General features: G+C 40.8%; 1 protein-coding gene across 4 annotated transcripts in view; it reads right to left on the bottom strand.

Annotated features, from left to right (window-relative positions):
• The window catches only part of CLASP1 (cytoplasmic linker associated protein 1), a 173,015-nt gene that overhangs the window by 69,949 nt on the left and 86,103 nt on the right, over nucleotides 1–16,963 (bottom strand). For 3 of the 4 annotated variants that reach the window (XM_061370093.1, XM_061370094.1, XM_061370095.1), the window contains exons 15-20: nucleotides 16,434–16,493; nucleotides 15,623–15,700; nucleotides 13,002–13,169; nucleotides 12,199–12,248; nucleotides 10,859–11,029; nucleotides 4–111 (exon numbers count right to left, since the gene is read on the bottom strand). In XM_061370093.1, coding sequence (XP_061226077.1) covers nucleotides 4–111; nucleotides 10,859–11,029; nucleotides 12,199–12,248; nucleotides 13,002–13,169; nucleotides 15,623–15,700; nucleotides 16,434–16,493 — 635 coding nt within the window. Of the gene's footprint in view, nucleotides 1–3; nucleotides 112–6,348; nucleotides 6,442–9,239; nucleotides 9,264–10,858; nucleotides 11,030–12,198; nucleotides 12,249–13,001; nucleotides 13,170–15,622; nucleotides 15,701–16,433; nucleotides 16,494–16,963 lie in introns of all 4 variants that reach the window. The other variant, XM_061370092.1, reaches the window with a different exon arrangement.

The following is a 16,963-nucleotide window of genomic DNA, read 5'->3' as shown; positions in this document are numbered from 1 at the left end:
TACGCTGGGACTGGGAAACTACTTTAGCCCGGCTGCGGCCTCGGGTATCAGCAGGCATTGAGGTGACGCTTGTGGCACTGCCAGAGCTCTGTCTCCTTGTACGAATCCGACCTGGAGGAATGCAAAGACAATCAAAGTGTTAACAGATTTCTTCCAAAGGCAGCAGCTGTGTCTAATGTGCTGCCCTATGCTTGCAGGGTTGCTATACACACAATTAACAAGGGTACAAAAGAATTTTACAGAGAGAGGCAACATCTTTTATTAGACTGGCTGAGACATAAGGGAGGGTGTGGAAAGAGTTATGGTCCATGACTCCAAAGACTTCTTTGCTTTCTGTAATGCTATCAGCCAGTTTAATTAAAAAACATTACCCCTCTATACCCTTTGCTTCTGTTCTATAGTAGATTCTTTACAAAGGATCAGCAACAAAAATTTCAGCCTCCTAAATGCTGCTTCCTGTATCAAATTATTACTTTCTGGCAAGGCGATCACTCTTGCAGAGACAGGTGTGACAGATGCCCCCACAAATTCCATTGCTGGCATTTCCAATTAGCAGTTTGATGCTCTATATCCTGCTCTACATGCGCAGGCTGACATGTGCTCCTGTGAGAGTCTGTCAGTGCAGCCTGACTACGCTTTTATTTCAGGCCCATTTAATTTTCCCCACTGTTTACAGATCCCTTGTATTTATCCCGAGATCAGTCTAACTTTACTTGTAACAGTGAGTCCCATTTAACACAATCAACATTGTGGAAAAATGATTCTGTGTGTCTCCTTTTTATTTAAGCAGAGAATGGATATAAAGCCTCAAAGTGTTCTTGGTCCTTCTTCTGTCCTTTCCTCATAAAAAAAAGCCACAGAAATTTGAGCTAGAAAAGCTTACAGGGTCATCAGTTCATCCCCTTCCTGGGGCAGGGCTGTTCCCTACAAAATGTTCTTTCCAGCGCTAAGCTTCTATTATCTGTCTCTAGTTAATGGGAAAGAAATGATAATTAAGAGCAACACAAAGAAAGCCTCCAGTACTTTTCAACAACTTTGTTCTCAGCCAAATCTGAAGCTGTTTCTCAGGACTCCTGCCAGTGCTATCCTGCATTCAGAGAATGATTTCAAGTTTCAGGCACAAGAATAAAAGGAAAAAAACCACAACAGGTAAGAGAAGAGTCTAGACAACTGCACCCACTGGTTACAGATATTCATCTCCTGCCCTCTGTCTCCACCGTAAGCATACAGAGAAATATGAAGATATATACTCCCCCCCCCCCCCAAAAAAAAATAATTACTTCACATAAGGTACACATGCAGGACAAGACAATGGCAAGCAGCCCAGGCTGAACGGATTGAGAGCTCTGTTCGTCTCCGAGATCTCAAAATATTCGCAACATGGTCTGCAAGTTTTTGATAAGACACAAAGTGACAAAGAGATGTTTAACTATGAGAAGAAAGCTTAAACTTGTTTGCAGGAAAAAAAGCCTAGCAGACTTCAGACCTCTCTATCAGCATCTCATTTTAAAGTAACTCAATAGGTAAAATGCAGATATCTACATTCAAACAATGTTTGCAAACAAGGCATGGCAGAAATCCTTAATGTAAAACTGGGAAAATACAGACAAACCACTTTTTAACGGCTGGCTCAACTAAACAAGCTCTGAGCATGTCCACACAGGAATAACAGTCATGAAACTGGCTGCTAAGATGGTCTTACCACCAGCAATGCTGTAAGTCTCCTCTGCTCTATGACATTACTTGCCTCTTACAGTCTGCCTGACAGATGACCAGACATAACTCTAGGGCTCTCTGCTGGCTCATTCCCTTCCCTCTCAGGTTTGGCACAAGCACAGCTACACACAGGTGAGTGGAGTCACTGGGCATCTTGCCGCAAGGCTTATACCCCAAGCCCTACCATACGGTTCAAAGCAGGCATACATAGGGAAGGCGGCAGAAGGACCTCACGCTCTTGTCAGAAGCCTCAAGGCTTCCTTTTGTTTCCCACACCAAGAGGGCATCTCTGGTGGCAGGAGTACAAAACAGTAAGTCAGGAAGTTAAACCTGCCCAGTCTTAGGAACCAGCAATGGAATTAACTTACATCCCTCCAGAATGTCAAGAGGAGGCCTTGGCATTGCAGAGTCCCGGAGGTAAATCAAGCTGAAATTTAACATTACACACAGTAACTGACAATATTGGAAGCCATGAGTATGGGCCAATGGGTGAGAAGGGACTGATAATGTCTCCTCCTCTTCTGCACAGGCCACAAGATCCTCAAAAATTTCTGTTTTTTCTGCACCTATAACTGGAACAATATGCAATAAGTGACTCTTCCACCCTAGGAAATCCAAAGCCCAAAGAAATATAAACAGAAGCTAAGATTAACTTCTAATATCAATTCGGGGGACTTTAAGAAAGAACACTGAACTAAAGGGTCAAACTTGATTAACATGGGAGTATCAGCAGGATTAGAAACAGAGAGCTCAGCCTTATTTCGAAACCCCTGAGAGTTAGCAGACAGACCCTATCAACTTCAGCAGCTTCTGAATAAATGAATACCCAGGAACAAAATTCTGCTTTCTTTTGGACTCGTAGATTTACACACTGATTTGGGCCTAATGGGTGTCAGAGAGAAAAGTGAGAGACAAAAAGTTGCTCTTGCACAGGACAAACAGAGTCCCAACACTGATACTGGTTTTCCCATCCTTCGAAAAAGGCTGACAAGGGTTTAAACTCACACTGCACTGGACATGCATCACACAAGTAACAGGAACAGCAGAAACCAGAAATTCATGATGCAAGAATGACATAATGGTACAAATCCTGCAATTGCACAGAAACAGCTCACCCCAAGAGTACTTTATTTTTTAGTCTATGGGATAAACTACAAATTCAAGGTCAAAGTCTTAACACAGTTACAAGCAAAAAGTGCCATCAGTTGTATGTATTCCTTGAAGCATGAACTTTCTTCATACAGGTAATTAATCTTACTTGCAGCAGATAAATAGTTCAAAGAAAGTCACTTGAAGCTACTCTTCAAGCAAAAAAGGTTAAGATGCTGAGCCTTCTCTATCCAAACCAGAGCTTCTAGGTGTAAAACAAAAAAAAAAAGACCAGCTGGAATTCAAAATTGCTTTAGGCAAATCTGTATGAGATAGAAAATCTTTAGAGAGATCTAGGATGTTACTAGTGGTGAGGCACTGGAATGGGTTGCCCAGGGAAGTTGTGAATGCTCCATCCCTGGCGGTGTTCAAGGCCAGGTTGGACAGAGTCTTAGGTGGCATGGTTTAGTGTGAGGTGTCCCTGACCATGGCAGGGGGGCTGGAACTAGATGATCTTAAGGTCCCTTCCAACCCTAACTATTCTATGGTTCTATGATTCTACATGTAAACTTAGCTTCACGTACACAACTTTTACATTAGTCTTATAATATCCAAAACCTATTTGCTTTATCATAATGCAAGACGAATCAAGATTTGTCTGGCTTGAAAAATACCAGTATTTTAATATATATTACGCCAAGTACAGCATGTATATATAGAAGCTCATCTATATAATAAAGTGTCTCTAGTACATTCCCTGAAGAATTTCGCCTGCAAACAAGACTGCATTCACATCCAAGAGTTATTTGCACATAGGACTACTTGTGTTGTCTTTATGATTTTACCTCAGACAGAAAAACTAGTTGCAATCAGGACTAGAAGTAACATAACAAATAAATTACTGAGAGTTTCTCTTGTTGTTAAAACTAAGGAAACACCAAAACTTCTTTGCTTTCAAGTGGGTTTGTTTCCATATCTAGCTCAAACTGCACATGTAGCAATTCATATTTCATAACCATTATTTTTCTGCTGCTTTTAAAAGGATTACTGTATCCTGACAACAGCAGCAAAAGGACAAAGACCGTCCCAACTGTCCCCAAAAAACACACAAGTATTTCCATAAAAAAGCCACTGACCTAAATTCAACATGTGACACATTACTGTTGGTACATGGAATATCTTGAAAGGCTCCATGCTTTTTGTTAAGAAACCATTTGTGGAGGGGGGTTTAGGAGGTTTTGGTTTTATTTTTTAAAGTTACTTTAATTTACATTTTTACAACAATCAATGGATCAGAGTCAACCCTGAAATGTCTAACATCTGCCTAAGCCTAGGAAGGTTGTTTTAGTCTTCCTTTTAAAGAAAAGGAAAAAGTGAAGGAAGAGTCGTATGTTAATGTTTCTGTGTTACAAGAGGCTTCATCTGGCAGCACTGCTCTGAGCAACCCTGGGTGGGTACTGCAGTATCTTCATCCCCAGTGCCCAGAACAGACATTGGCTTTATGAGACACAGCCTGTATATCACACTGAAGAAAATTGTTTCATATAATCTAAAAATTGTATATCACAGCTCCACAACTCAGTATAACTCATTCCATGCTGTAAATAGTGATATATATATAACCATACAAGTTATATATAGAACCACTGGGACAGTAATGGTCTCACTATGGACCAGGTTAACGCATTTAGGTTACTCAGCACTGGGTTATTTCCCCCACTTAAAGAAAAACATTGTTAAAACAGCCTCTAGGACCCCCCCTAGCTGTGTCACTGCTAAATGACACATGGACATCTGACACACACACACACACACACACGCACACACACACACACACACACGCACATCAATGAAAAAATATGCTTTAAGGATAAACTATTCCACTCCTGGAATAGTTTCTATGTTTATTTAGCATGTGTCCAACATCATACTAGCGTAAGACCTGACTCTGCACCATAATTTCCTCTGAGAAGCAGTCAACCCTTACTGGAAACCATCAATGTATGCCGTTTCTAGGTTTTGCATGAGAACTCCCTCCAAAGCAGAGGGATAAGAGAACAACAGTGCCACCACCTTGCCTTACACCAACATGCACAGGCAAATCAAGTCAGTACTTGCAAAGGGATGGACCAAGAGAACAAAGAAGCCCTCTACCTGAGCGTTTCCATTTAAGGTACAACATTCAGTCATACCTTTGAATCCAGCCTTGCCCCTTGAGGACAAGGGAGAGCTTTAAGGCAGAAAAGAAAACAGGAATTTCTTACAATCTGTGTTACTCCCAAAGCCTTTGGTAAGGTGCTCAAGATGTCCAACTGAGCAGATCATCTTTTTGAGCTGAAGTTATCTGAAAACAATAATAAACCAGATTTTATTTCCTTTCTGATGAATAATAAAAACTATCAAAAAAAACCACCTGTGCCACTGACTCTGAAAACTGCTGATTTTGGTTTAAACTTGCCACCTTCACAACAGACCAGCATTTCCCTCGTGGGAAAGGCTTGTCTTTATACCCACTTTGAGATAAGGTAACCAGATAACAAAGGCTCTGGACCATTATTCTGTAATGAAAGTCATCATTATGCACCTTTCAAAAAATATTCCTTGAAAAGCCATTTCATGATAAAACAAGCAGAAGCTTTTTCTAAGGTTTCCTTTTAATCAGGCATAACAAACATGGCACAGCTGCTACCTGCATAATACTAGCTGTGAAGTCCTGATCTAGACTATGAAGATTTGGAACTTACAAGCTTTCTACCTGCAAAGCTCTTAAAGAGATTCCCATACATCTGGGCAATCAAGACAAAATGGTGCATCATATGAAGATACAGCCTCACAGCAGAAAGACAGCAGAAGACCTGCACAGATTTAAGGAATATATAGATTCACAGAAGGAAGCTCATTTCAACAGCATTTGTCAATTGGGGTGACGCTGCTTAAAAATCAACGGACTCAGCTCTTGAATTCTTGCCACTGGCATAACCCACTCTACCTTGCTCCTGTTTTTAGATGCCTGACTCAAAACCAAAACACTGAGGAGAACCGAGGGCAAGCAGATGGGAACTGCCAAGTTTGCACAATGCTGGCTCCTGGCTGAGGGGAAGGTGCAGAACTTTTACACTGTAGCTACACAAAGCCATGATGGGAACCAGACTGCAGATTTAACATCAGGCTGAACCAGACAAAAACCCACAGGGATTTGCTCTCAAATGACTTACTGGTGACCTGAAAAAAAAAAAAAAATAAAAAAATACAGGGACACAAATGTGGATGGAATTTCTGGTTTATGTTCCAACAGTGTCTCTTGCTCACACAGGTATTTCCAGAGCAAGGGGATGTTTTTTCTCTTCCCCTGCCCTCTTATTTTTTACATTTATGTCAAGAAAGAAGTTTTGCCTTCCTTGTAGTTACTGACAAACTCTGCAAGATGAGAGACTTGGCAGAAGACCTTTCTCAGCTCTCATCTGTAGGACACACTGAATCTTGAACAAAAGCTGTTTTTCCCACAAGTGTCTCAAAGGAAAACAAAGACGAAGAGTTTCATACAGTGATTAAACTCATCCTTCACATGCTCTAGCTGTGGTGTGCCATGTTGTTGTAACTCTCCCTGATCTTCAGTCTTCCAAAAAATAGAAAATCCTACAGGAAAAAGAAGAGATGAGATCTGGTATTTTGCACTAAGGGGAGGGAGAACTCCATTTCTGAAAGTTCATCTCACAGTCTTTGACTTCAAGTGACTTATGTTTCAGTTCACAGAATAGTTGAGGCTGGAAGGGACCACCAGAGGTCATCTAGTCCAACCTCCCTGTTCAAGCAGGTTCTCCTTGAGCACATTATTCAGGATTGCGTCCAAACAGCTCCTGAATATCTCCAGAGCAGGAGACTCCACAACTTCTGTGGGCAACCTATTCCAATGCTCAGTCACCCTCACAGTAAAGTTCTTCCTCATATTCAGGCAGAACTTCCTGTGCTTTCGTTTATGCGTGTTTCCTCTTACCCTATCTATCACCTGGCACCACTGAGAGGAGCCTGGTCCCATCCTCTTGACACCTGCCTTTCAGATACTTACCTACATTGATCAGATTCCCCCTGAGCCTCCTCTTTGCCAAACAGGCCCAGCTCCCTCAGCATTTCCTCTGAAGAGAGATGCACCAGACCCCGAATCATTCTAGTAGCCCTTCCCTGGACTTGTTTCATGAGCTCCATGTCTCCATTGTACTGGGGAGCCTGGAACTGGACACAGTATTCCAGGTGAGGCCTCACCAGGGCTGAGTAGAGACTCCCTGACTTGCTGGCCACACTCTTCGTAATGCAGCCCATTGGCCTTCTTCGCCATGGGGGCACACTGCTGGCTCATTGACAACTTGCTGTCCACCAGGACTCCCAGGATCCCCAGGTCCCTCTCTGCAGAGCTACCTTCCAGCAGATCAGCCCTCAGCCTGTACTGATACAGGGGATAATTCCTCCACAGGTGCAGGGCCCTGCACTTGTCTGCTGAATTTCAACATGTTCCTCTGCTCATCTCTCCAGCCTGTCTAGATCCTTCTGAATAACAGGGCAGCACTCTGGGGTACCATCTGCTCCTACCAGTTTCGTAGCATCAGCAAACTTGCTGAGGGTACTCTCTATCCCTTAATCCAAGAATAACTTAAACAATACCCATAGCAGGGGGCTGGAACTAGATGATCTTAAGGTCCTTTCCAACCCAAACTATTCTATGATTCTAATACTGGACCCAGTACTGACCCTCAAGGGACACCACTAGCTACAGTCTCCCACTAGACTCTGTGCCACTGATCATAACCCTAAGACCTGGGTTGCCATCTACTAAGACTTGTCTTGCCATCTGCTCATCCAGCCTGCACTTCCTGGGCTTGCCTATGAAGACTTCATGAGAAACAGACAATGTCAAAAGTCTTTATGAAGTTCAAGCAGGTTTTACAGATTTTTACCAACTCCAACCTGCTTTCAGTGTAGCTGAACTGAAAAAACAAAACAAAACCAAACCCCAAATCAAATAAAAATCCTCACCTTTCTGCATTATGACAATGAAGCATTTACTAAAAATAAAGGTATCCCAGAGGACAACTATTATAAGAAGCCTCCACAGATATTATTATCCTAGGAGAGGATTGAGATGCATAAGATATTTCATAAATTAACATCAAACGTCAATTAAATTTCAACAGATTAACATTTCAAAGTTAGGTCAAAAATAGAAAGGTTTGAAAACTGGGAAGAAAGGAAGAAAATAAAGAAGGGTCAGCAATGAATAAAAAAAAAGCTCAGTATTGCAACAATTTGGAACTCTCATCTAATAAACTACTGATTTAGAAATACAGGTGTTTAGGCCGACCTCATATTCCTTATCACTGACAGATCACAAAACACAAACACTTGCCCATAATGCAAAGCCAGTGCATCTCTCAACATTGTATCAGTTCCAAAAATGGTAGAGACCTTCCCCTCTAGATAATAAATCAACGCCTCAATAATAGTAACGAAAACACAGACATCACAAAAGCACACAGTGGCACTTCTCAGACCACCACATCCAAATACAAGCAGCCATCAAGGATACGAGCACAGTCAACAAGACAGTAATAGATCCCTTGAAAAGAGACTTGCATCAGGAAAAAATGGGTTTGGAAGCATGGGGGGGGGGGGGTTCATTCTATCTAGGAGACATTCTTGTTTTCAACTCCTGTCTACCTCAGGAAAACTGATTTCCCAGTGATCTTTTTCACTTGAGAAATAATAAAGAACAAGCTTTGACAAGGAGCCAGAAAAAACAGACTGGAAGCCCATGCAAACTAGCAGGCTCGGTGTTCTTGAAAAAAAAGCCTTTCCTCTAACTGTCTTAGATGTAAGCCATCTCACTCAGCTGACAACAAAAAGAGCTCAGGTTTAAAGAGGTTGACTAAATATTCCCTCCTTAGAGATCATTGTTTACTGTCCTCATTTTTCTGCCATGTGATCATCTCATTCAATTTTCTCACTGCCCAGTCTTCCCGAAAGCATTTGGCAGTTGTGACCTGAACTTTGGATGGAAAAACACAGCAAACCTTTACACATCGCGGAGCAAGAAAACACAAGCCGGGTGTTGGGTTGGTTGGGTTTTTTTGTGTTTTGTTTTCTTTTTTAATCTGTGCACAGGTCACCTTCAACCAAAAACAGTCCTTTAAATACAAAAACCCACATACAACTTTATTATCAGAAGCCAAGTCACAAAAGCAGACTGGTGCCTGTTACCAGGGAGGAGCTCAAAGAGAAAGTGAAGAATACCCCATGGCATCAAAATGAGCAGGACAACCATGCAACACCTCATGCAGGTCACCAGTGAACATGGATGAGAACCAGATAACACTTTGAGAACAGAGACCAGGTAGGGTGGTACAACTGTGGACACACCTCAGTTACACAGAGAGACTGCTTACCCTCAGTTTTAGTGGTAGTACCATCTTTAGGCAAATTAAAAAAAAAAAAAAAAACAACAAGGAAAGGGTTAATAAGGAAAATTAGTAACATCAACAGAAGTGGGCACTATATATTAGCTACAGAAATATGCAAAAAAAAAAAAATAACACAAATAAATGAAAGAAGTTTGAGCAGCTTGATGTTTCTGAAGAAGATGCTTCCAGGTTTTCCCTCCTGCAATAATTAATCTTTGCCAAACTCCATTTTCATTGTTTGTCTCTCCACTTCTCTCATGGGCACACACAGGTGAAAAGCGTCCCTACTAGATCAAAGAGAAAGCAGGCCCTTCAGAAGTACCACATTTGCTTCAGTTAAAAATAATGCTGGTTTTCTGCTACAGTCTCTTTTAAGACCAAGACTAACGCTGTATTCAGTCCCTGGCTTCAAGGACCAAGCCAACATTAGTAGATACTTCCCACCCTTTTCCGTTCTTCTTCATAACAGAAAATTGTTCAAAAGGAGTTTTGCCACTGAAGCCAGTACACAGCACTGACTGAAAAACAGTTGCATCTGTAAGCTCGAAAGCATGCTATTATTGATCAACTTCATGTTCTGTATTGCATTTTCTAAATCTTGAACCAAGAATGAATAATTTAAGTCAGAATAAGAATTCAACTGCTGAACCAAATGCAACCAACATATTTAAGCCAAGGTAAAACATTTCAAATATGAAAGAAACCTGTCCACAAAAGGAATCTATAGAAACCACCCCTATGTAATTCATCAAGTATGTTTTAGCAGACTAAAGATCAAATGCCCTACAGTAAGGAGAAGACACTTCTCAACTCAGTGAAGACAATCTACACAGCTTAAATCAAGATCACCGATTTCTGATTTTTCTCCCTCTTGTAAATCAATGAAATCAGCTCTGTTGAGCTGATCATAACCGAGTTGAAGCTCTGCAAGTATGGTGTCAATCACCACCTTGCATTTCCTCCTCCATGCCTCCTTCAATGGCATCTTGAAGAGAGAAAGATCAAATGCAAGCTTTGTTGTAAGAACCCCTGAGGCACCTGAAAGTGATACGCAATGCTCTGAGAGAATAATGTGACGTGTGGCTATAGGCCAGAAAGAGTCAGCATAAGAAACAGATACTTATATGTGCATGATGAAATTAGAAGGCAGATGACTTCTCTTTGTTTTTACATCTCTCTTTCGTAAAACAGAAAGCAGTCAAACTCAACTAAGATGTACTACTCAAAAGATAAAGCAGTTAACAGAAAACCAGTTTCAGGAAAGGAGGGAAGGAAGATAAGGAAAAGAGACAGAGGGACATGTCAAAAGGAATTGAGCAGTCCTCAACGTCTCAGAATCATAGTAAGATCTGCTTTTCCCCAGAAGGAAGAATGAGACACAGACTATTAAACCATTCAAAACCTAAGAAGTTGCTTCAAGTCAGTTCTGTTCCAAACTTTTTCCTTAATCCCAAAGGGCAAGAGATCACACACTGATCCTAGAGAGCTGGTAACTATCTCAGGGATACGTTCTTCTAGTTAAGAGTTCAATATTCAAATAAAACTATGAGGCACTTTCTACTAGCAAAGAAAGCTAACTGCAAGAGTAGAACACGTAGATTTACCTAGTGATGCGTATGAGCCTGGGGGCAAGGCTGCAGCAGAACTGAAGGGGGTGGATGATCCAGAAGACGTCACTTTTGACTTGGCACTAGCTGCTGCATTCACATCGACGTCACTGCGGGATCGTTGCAGAGATCCTGGTGTTGACACAGATTTTGTACTTACTGTAGATGCTGCAGATGGGAGTGGGAGATCCAGAATAAAGAAGATTAATTTTTTTTTTATCTGTGTGCTTCAAAGAGCCTGGCAAGCAGTTTAATGTGCTACTTTTAATGCTCCCTGCTGGTACTGAAATACCTAAGAATGCTTTATCAGGGCAATGTAGGCTTCCCCACACTGCCTGCAAAGATATTTCAATGCTAACCTGATGCTGCCTCTAAGAACTTTATCAGCCACTAGCCTAAATGCTGAGATCAAAAAGGCTGCCAGGCCAATAATAAAGAAATTTCTAACAGAATGTAGATGTGAAAGTTCAGTGACAGTACCCATCACCAGCTTGGGAGTTGCTGGCCAAAATAGACCTGCAAGTCTTTCAGTCCAGGTCCTACTTATTTCTTTTCCAACACCTCATCTTCTCCTGAGGACTGCTGTTCCCATCATCTGCAGATGCTTACCTTCTTAAGCATGAAGCTTGATTATTCAGCTGCAAGCAAACATGCATTTGTATGCACAATCAAGTAAGTAACACAACAATAGCTCCTTGAATCAAAGGTCTCAGAGCGTACTGCATACACAAGCAAGCCAGAACCCGATCTTAGTCTGGTGTAGAAAGCAGGTTATCTTTTCCCAAGAAAGTTTTGTCTATTGTATTTTGTATTAAAATTTATTACTTATTGTATGCATTTACTTAGAACAGGAAAGCTGCACATAAATATTCCATCCAACAGTAAAAACAGATTAGCGACAAGACTGAATTTAACACTGTAGGACTTGTGTGCAGATGATGCCTCCAGAAAATGCTGAAAGCAACAGAGAATAAATGACAGTACATTGTAAAGCTGAACACATTATTAGACTATGTATGTTTTAGCATCAGCGGTGGTTTATGACACAGCTAAACATATTTTGGCTACAGTTTCCAAGGCTTTTTAGCCTTCCTTTCAGGTGCAAGCAAAAACAGTTATCCTAACTTTCAAAAGCATCATTATATCAGCAGCTGATGCACAGAATGTGGTGTACAACCCAAAATTAATTAAAAATTTCACATACTTAGTTGCCATTTTAAGGAGAAGTAAGCAGTGATCAAAGATGTTCTTTGCACATCATAGTGTCTGAAATTCTCATTCCAATTCATCACATTTCATTAGCAACACTGAACACAGTTTTCAGCTCCTGTTCTCACCTCTGGATGTAGTACTTCCAGTAGGACTTCTTTTGGCAGAAAAAGGACGGCTAGAAGATAAATAAATATTTATTAAAACAAAACCAGTATTTCATAATCATCAGTAACTGTGTTATTTATTTCCTCAGTAAACACACCGAGCTGATAGGAAGCTATATACTGGAATAGACTAACAAAATTTATTGTTTAAGAGTAAATATGATACCACCATGAAATTATTTACAAAAGCACTAGGAACAGAATTAGTATGCACATTATTTGACTAAAAGGAGATTTTAAGAACACTTTCTGTAGATGTTAAAAGTTACATCAATAAGTGATAGACATTTTTCATATGGGTCTTATACTTAAATTGCAGACGTATGAAGTCCAAGTTGACTATCTCTAAGGCGAGCTAAAATACATGCATTCAATAGAAGCATTACATGGAATTGCAGTTACAACTCAAGTTTAGCTTATTTTTTTTTCTCTCTCTCATGTGGAAAGAGGCAGATTTACACCTCAAGGACTAATGCTAAACACAATTTTTTAATCCAAGCGTTGTTTTAAGTGCACCTGGAATTATTTACAGAATCGATATAATGATTGATTATTTTTTTAAGCCAATGACAGATTTTGCTGGCTTTTGATTTTAATGCAATGTTAGCTAAAAAAAAATAACAAAAAAAAAGAATAATCTGGAGTAACAAGTGTTGAGGCCAAATAATAACCAGATGAGACATAGCAATGCAATGGCTCCCTCCAATCCAATGGAGCTGTCCATAGTTGTTCAAATTGAGAGGTAGTAACACCAGAAGACTTACTTGAGACTCTCCTGGGAGCTGGAGGAAGAGCGATCTGACTGTGGCAAGGACACGATGCTGTCAGAGTTCTTCAAATGTGATTGCAGAGCCTTCTGGTAGGAAGACTCCAAGGTGTGGTACAAATGCTCTGCCTCTCGGCTGAAGTGACTGTGGAAACCCCAATAACACCTGGAAACAAGGAACAATACAGTTAATATTTCCTTGTCATGTTTTAGGGGGCAGCAGAACACAGGCAGAGTCAGAACCCTTTTCACTACTGCCATTATTGGCTCATTATATTAGTTCATTTTAATCATCTACCACCCCTATGACACACTCAGTATCACTTTCTTCGACCCATGCTGACAGGCACACAGAAGACAAATCACATGAAAACAGGAAGAGAGGAATGCACCATTTGTCGTGTTGTAAAAACACAAGTAGCCAATAAACCTTTATTACAGAAGCAACCTTCATCCCTTTGGCTGGCTTTATCATACACGTGAGATGGTAGACCTACTAGACTAATACCAGTTTGGGATGGATGCCCAATAGCTACTTTGAAACATGCCAAAAGCAGAATACACATACATGGGCCTGATTCAGGAAAACACCAGTGGGTGTTGTTTGCTTCCTTAAGTTTAACAAACAGCTCTCCCACAGTTTTGCAGAGACAAATCTGTACTGAGTTGAGGCTATTGAGTGCCTTTTTGGGAAAAAACAACGAGGACAAGGAAAGAGATGCTCCCACAGACTTCCAATCAGTGTCATGCTGAAAATAAAAGAGCATTTTTAAATGAGGGAAGAATTCTTCCCCGGTCCAAAACTCCTGGCTCATGGTTAAACACCATTCATTCTCATCATAAAGGAGACGAAGACTCTCAGCACTTTTCAGGGGGCAATTAATGGGCAGTTTAAGAGTACGACTGTTAAATGAAGCAAGAATTGCCCTCAGTGCCTCACGAATCACATGCATTCTGATATCACTAGAAGGAAAGAAATTTCTGTTTTACAATCACCCACACTGCTAATTAAGAAACATGTGAAGAGAGAAATAAGCAAGTTTTCTGAAGTCTCATGCCATTCTCCTAGCTGTCTGCTCAGCTTAACTAGTCACCTGCTGTGAAATCTCAGTGCCTACTGTATTTTTCAGTGATGGACGTGTTATCTTTCTAAAGGGTTTTAAACGGTCCTGCTATGAAACACCTCTGCTTATAATACAGCATTTAGATTGATAAAATCTATTGCTCATTGATTTAATGTTTCACAGGATTCTCTGAGGAAAAAAATTTCTGTAGCTTTCTGTCCAGGAGAGCATGATCCTAGTACCTCAGCATACTAATATAAGTGCAATCACGTAACGGAAATTTAAGAGATATTATTATTGCAGTGTAATAAAATATTTCCTTAATTTAAGATACCAGTTAGCAATGTATTAGGACAAGGACTTTAATTTCAAGAGTAGCAAATAACAATAGAATAGACTATTTCAGCTGGAAGTGACCTAGAACTGTCATCTAGTTCAGCTGCCTGACCAATTCATGACTGACCAAAAGTTAAAGTGTGTTGTTAAGGAAATCCAAATGCCTCTTACACACTGACAGGCTTGGGGCATCAACCTTCTCTCCAGGAGGCCTGCTCCAGTGTTTAAGCACCCCCTCGTTAAAGAAATGCTTCAAAATATCCAGTATAAAAGCTCCCCCGGCACAGCTTTGAACTATTCCCTCTCATCCTACCACTGGAAACTAGAGTCAAGATCAGCACCTCCCTCTTCCACCTTTTGTCCTCAGGAAGATGTAGAGAGCCTCCTTTTCTCCGAACTAGAGAAGCCCAAAGTCCTTAGTTGCTCCTCAGAGGACATTGCTTCCAGCCTTTTCACCAGCCTTATCGCCCTCCTCTGGACACAATTCAAGGCCTTTCACATCCTTCTTCAATTGTGCGGCCCAGAACTCCACACAGTATTAAAGGTAAGGCCACACCAATGCTGAATACAGCCCAATAATTGCCTCTCTTGACTGTCTGGTTATGCTGTGTTTAATATACCCAAGGATGCAGTTTGCCCTCTTGACTGCCAGGGCACACTGCAATCAGCACTGGACTGTCAACCAGCACCCCCAGATCCCTTTCTGCAGGGCTACTCTCCAACTACTCCTCTTCCAGTTTATACTTGTGCCAAGCATCACTTCATCCTAGGTCTTGCATACAGGCCAAAAAGAGAAAAAATATCAGAAATAATAATATTTTTGTACTAAACAGGAGCAATCTCAGTTAACTACAAGGAACTCAAATGTCAAAAAGACAGACAAGGTTACAAGTTCTCTATTCTAGACTCTTAGTTACACACTCAGACAGAAAATGGCAATAAAACAGTACAAGAACAAAGTGAAACCAGTGAAACGTTGTTATAAGATGCAATACATATATAACTCAGCCCCATGTGATCAACCTCGTATGACATCTGCTGAAGTAAGCAGTCTCATTGAAGTACAGACACCCACTGAAGCCAAGGCAAAGTTGGCATCAACTGCCAGGAGAGAATCTAACCTGTCTGGACTTCAATCCCCAACATGCAATAACACTGACAACACAACAGGGGCAAAGAAGGGATGGAAGACGAGACGCCAAAACCAGCATCCACTTACTTTCTTGCCTCTATCCTGGCTTCAGAGTCTGCATCATGAATTCCCTTCTTTATTGTTTCAGCTAACACTGATATGTGTCTGAAATAAGGAAAACATTATCCAGCAGTACAAAAAGATGCACCATACAAACAAATGAGTAATTTGATTTTGCCTTGGTTGAGAACAGCAGTTCATCACATCATCCCATTTCCTTTGGAGCCTTTATTTATTTACTTGGTCTTACAAATCAGTTTTCTCTCACCCACACTGCTGACTACGAAAAGCCAAGCAGCATTCTTCAGAGGTCAGTCTTCAGTTAGCCAGAAATTTCCTGGGTGCAAAACCACTCTCTTAAAGGTTAAATAGTCTTGTACATTGTAAGGCTAAGGAAATTGTGTCCCAGTCTCTTTTCCCCCAGTTACTTTAATTGTTCATTGGTCTGAAGTACTGTAGGAGCCTCAGAACCTCCCACAGACGTGCTGTAGCCTTCACTTCATCATCTCACTTTAGGGTGAAAAGGGAAAGTGGAAAAAAAAACAAAAAACCCCACACCCCAAAACAAACAAACAACCCCCCCCCACACACACACACAAAAATCTGTTGAGTTCAGAGATTCACTCAGCCAGGTTTTACAAAGCTGGCACAGGAGACAGACTCATTGAACTCTGCCAGAACAAATAGCATGTGTGCACATATGTACATGCTTTTCTGTGGCAAAAAATCTCTACAAGAGCTACCTGATATAATCTCACCTCCTAGATTATCCTCTCTTCAGAATTAACCCTGCAGACATATGCAAGAAATCATTAACCTGTTTGTTTTCAGAGCTTACCTTTCTAGGGAGTGTGTTTGCCACTCCTGCAACAATAAATCTAAAAATTCAAAACAGCGCCTGAGAGAAGAAAGAGAAGAAATGCTGAGTTCTCAGGGTTAACAGAGACACACTGACTGCCATGCCTGCCTTTGAACAACAGCTGTTTTTTTGTTATGAAGTTTTTTAGACATTAGAATTTGGTAATGACCCTGATAACAAACATCAAATGCCATCAATACAGCCCTGGATAGAGGGCTTCACAGAACACAATCCAGAAAGCCCCTTTTTTTCATTAAATGTGATACAGGCCCAAAATATTCATACTTTCTATACTTTGTCCCTGTTAAGACTGCACACAGAAATTTCACATTTAGCTTCATGTGGAGAGAGATCTTTTCATATTTAATCTCCTTTCCTCATTTCAGGAAACAAAAGCACAAGTGCACTGTTACTTATTCAAGGTTTTTCACCAAATTCAGCAATCACAAAGCATTTTTTGGCTAAGTGGAAGAGAACTAGCCAATCTACATGGACTGGGCAAGTCTCAC

Source organism: Neopsephotus bourkii, unplaced genomic scaffold (assembly GCF_033783945.1).
Source record: "Neopsephotus bourkii isolate Nb327-2 ecotype Australia unplaced genomic scaffold, CSIRO-AGI_Nbou_v1 NB_1526, whole genome shotgun sequence".
Classification (NCBI taxonomy): domain Eukaryota; kingdom Metazoa; phylum Chordata; class Aves; order Psittaciformes; family Psittacidae; genus Neopsephotus; species Neopsephotus bourkii.
Note: the sequence above shows the minus strand (reverse complement) of the source record. Positions and strands in the feature narration are given on the sequence as shown.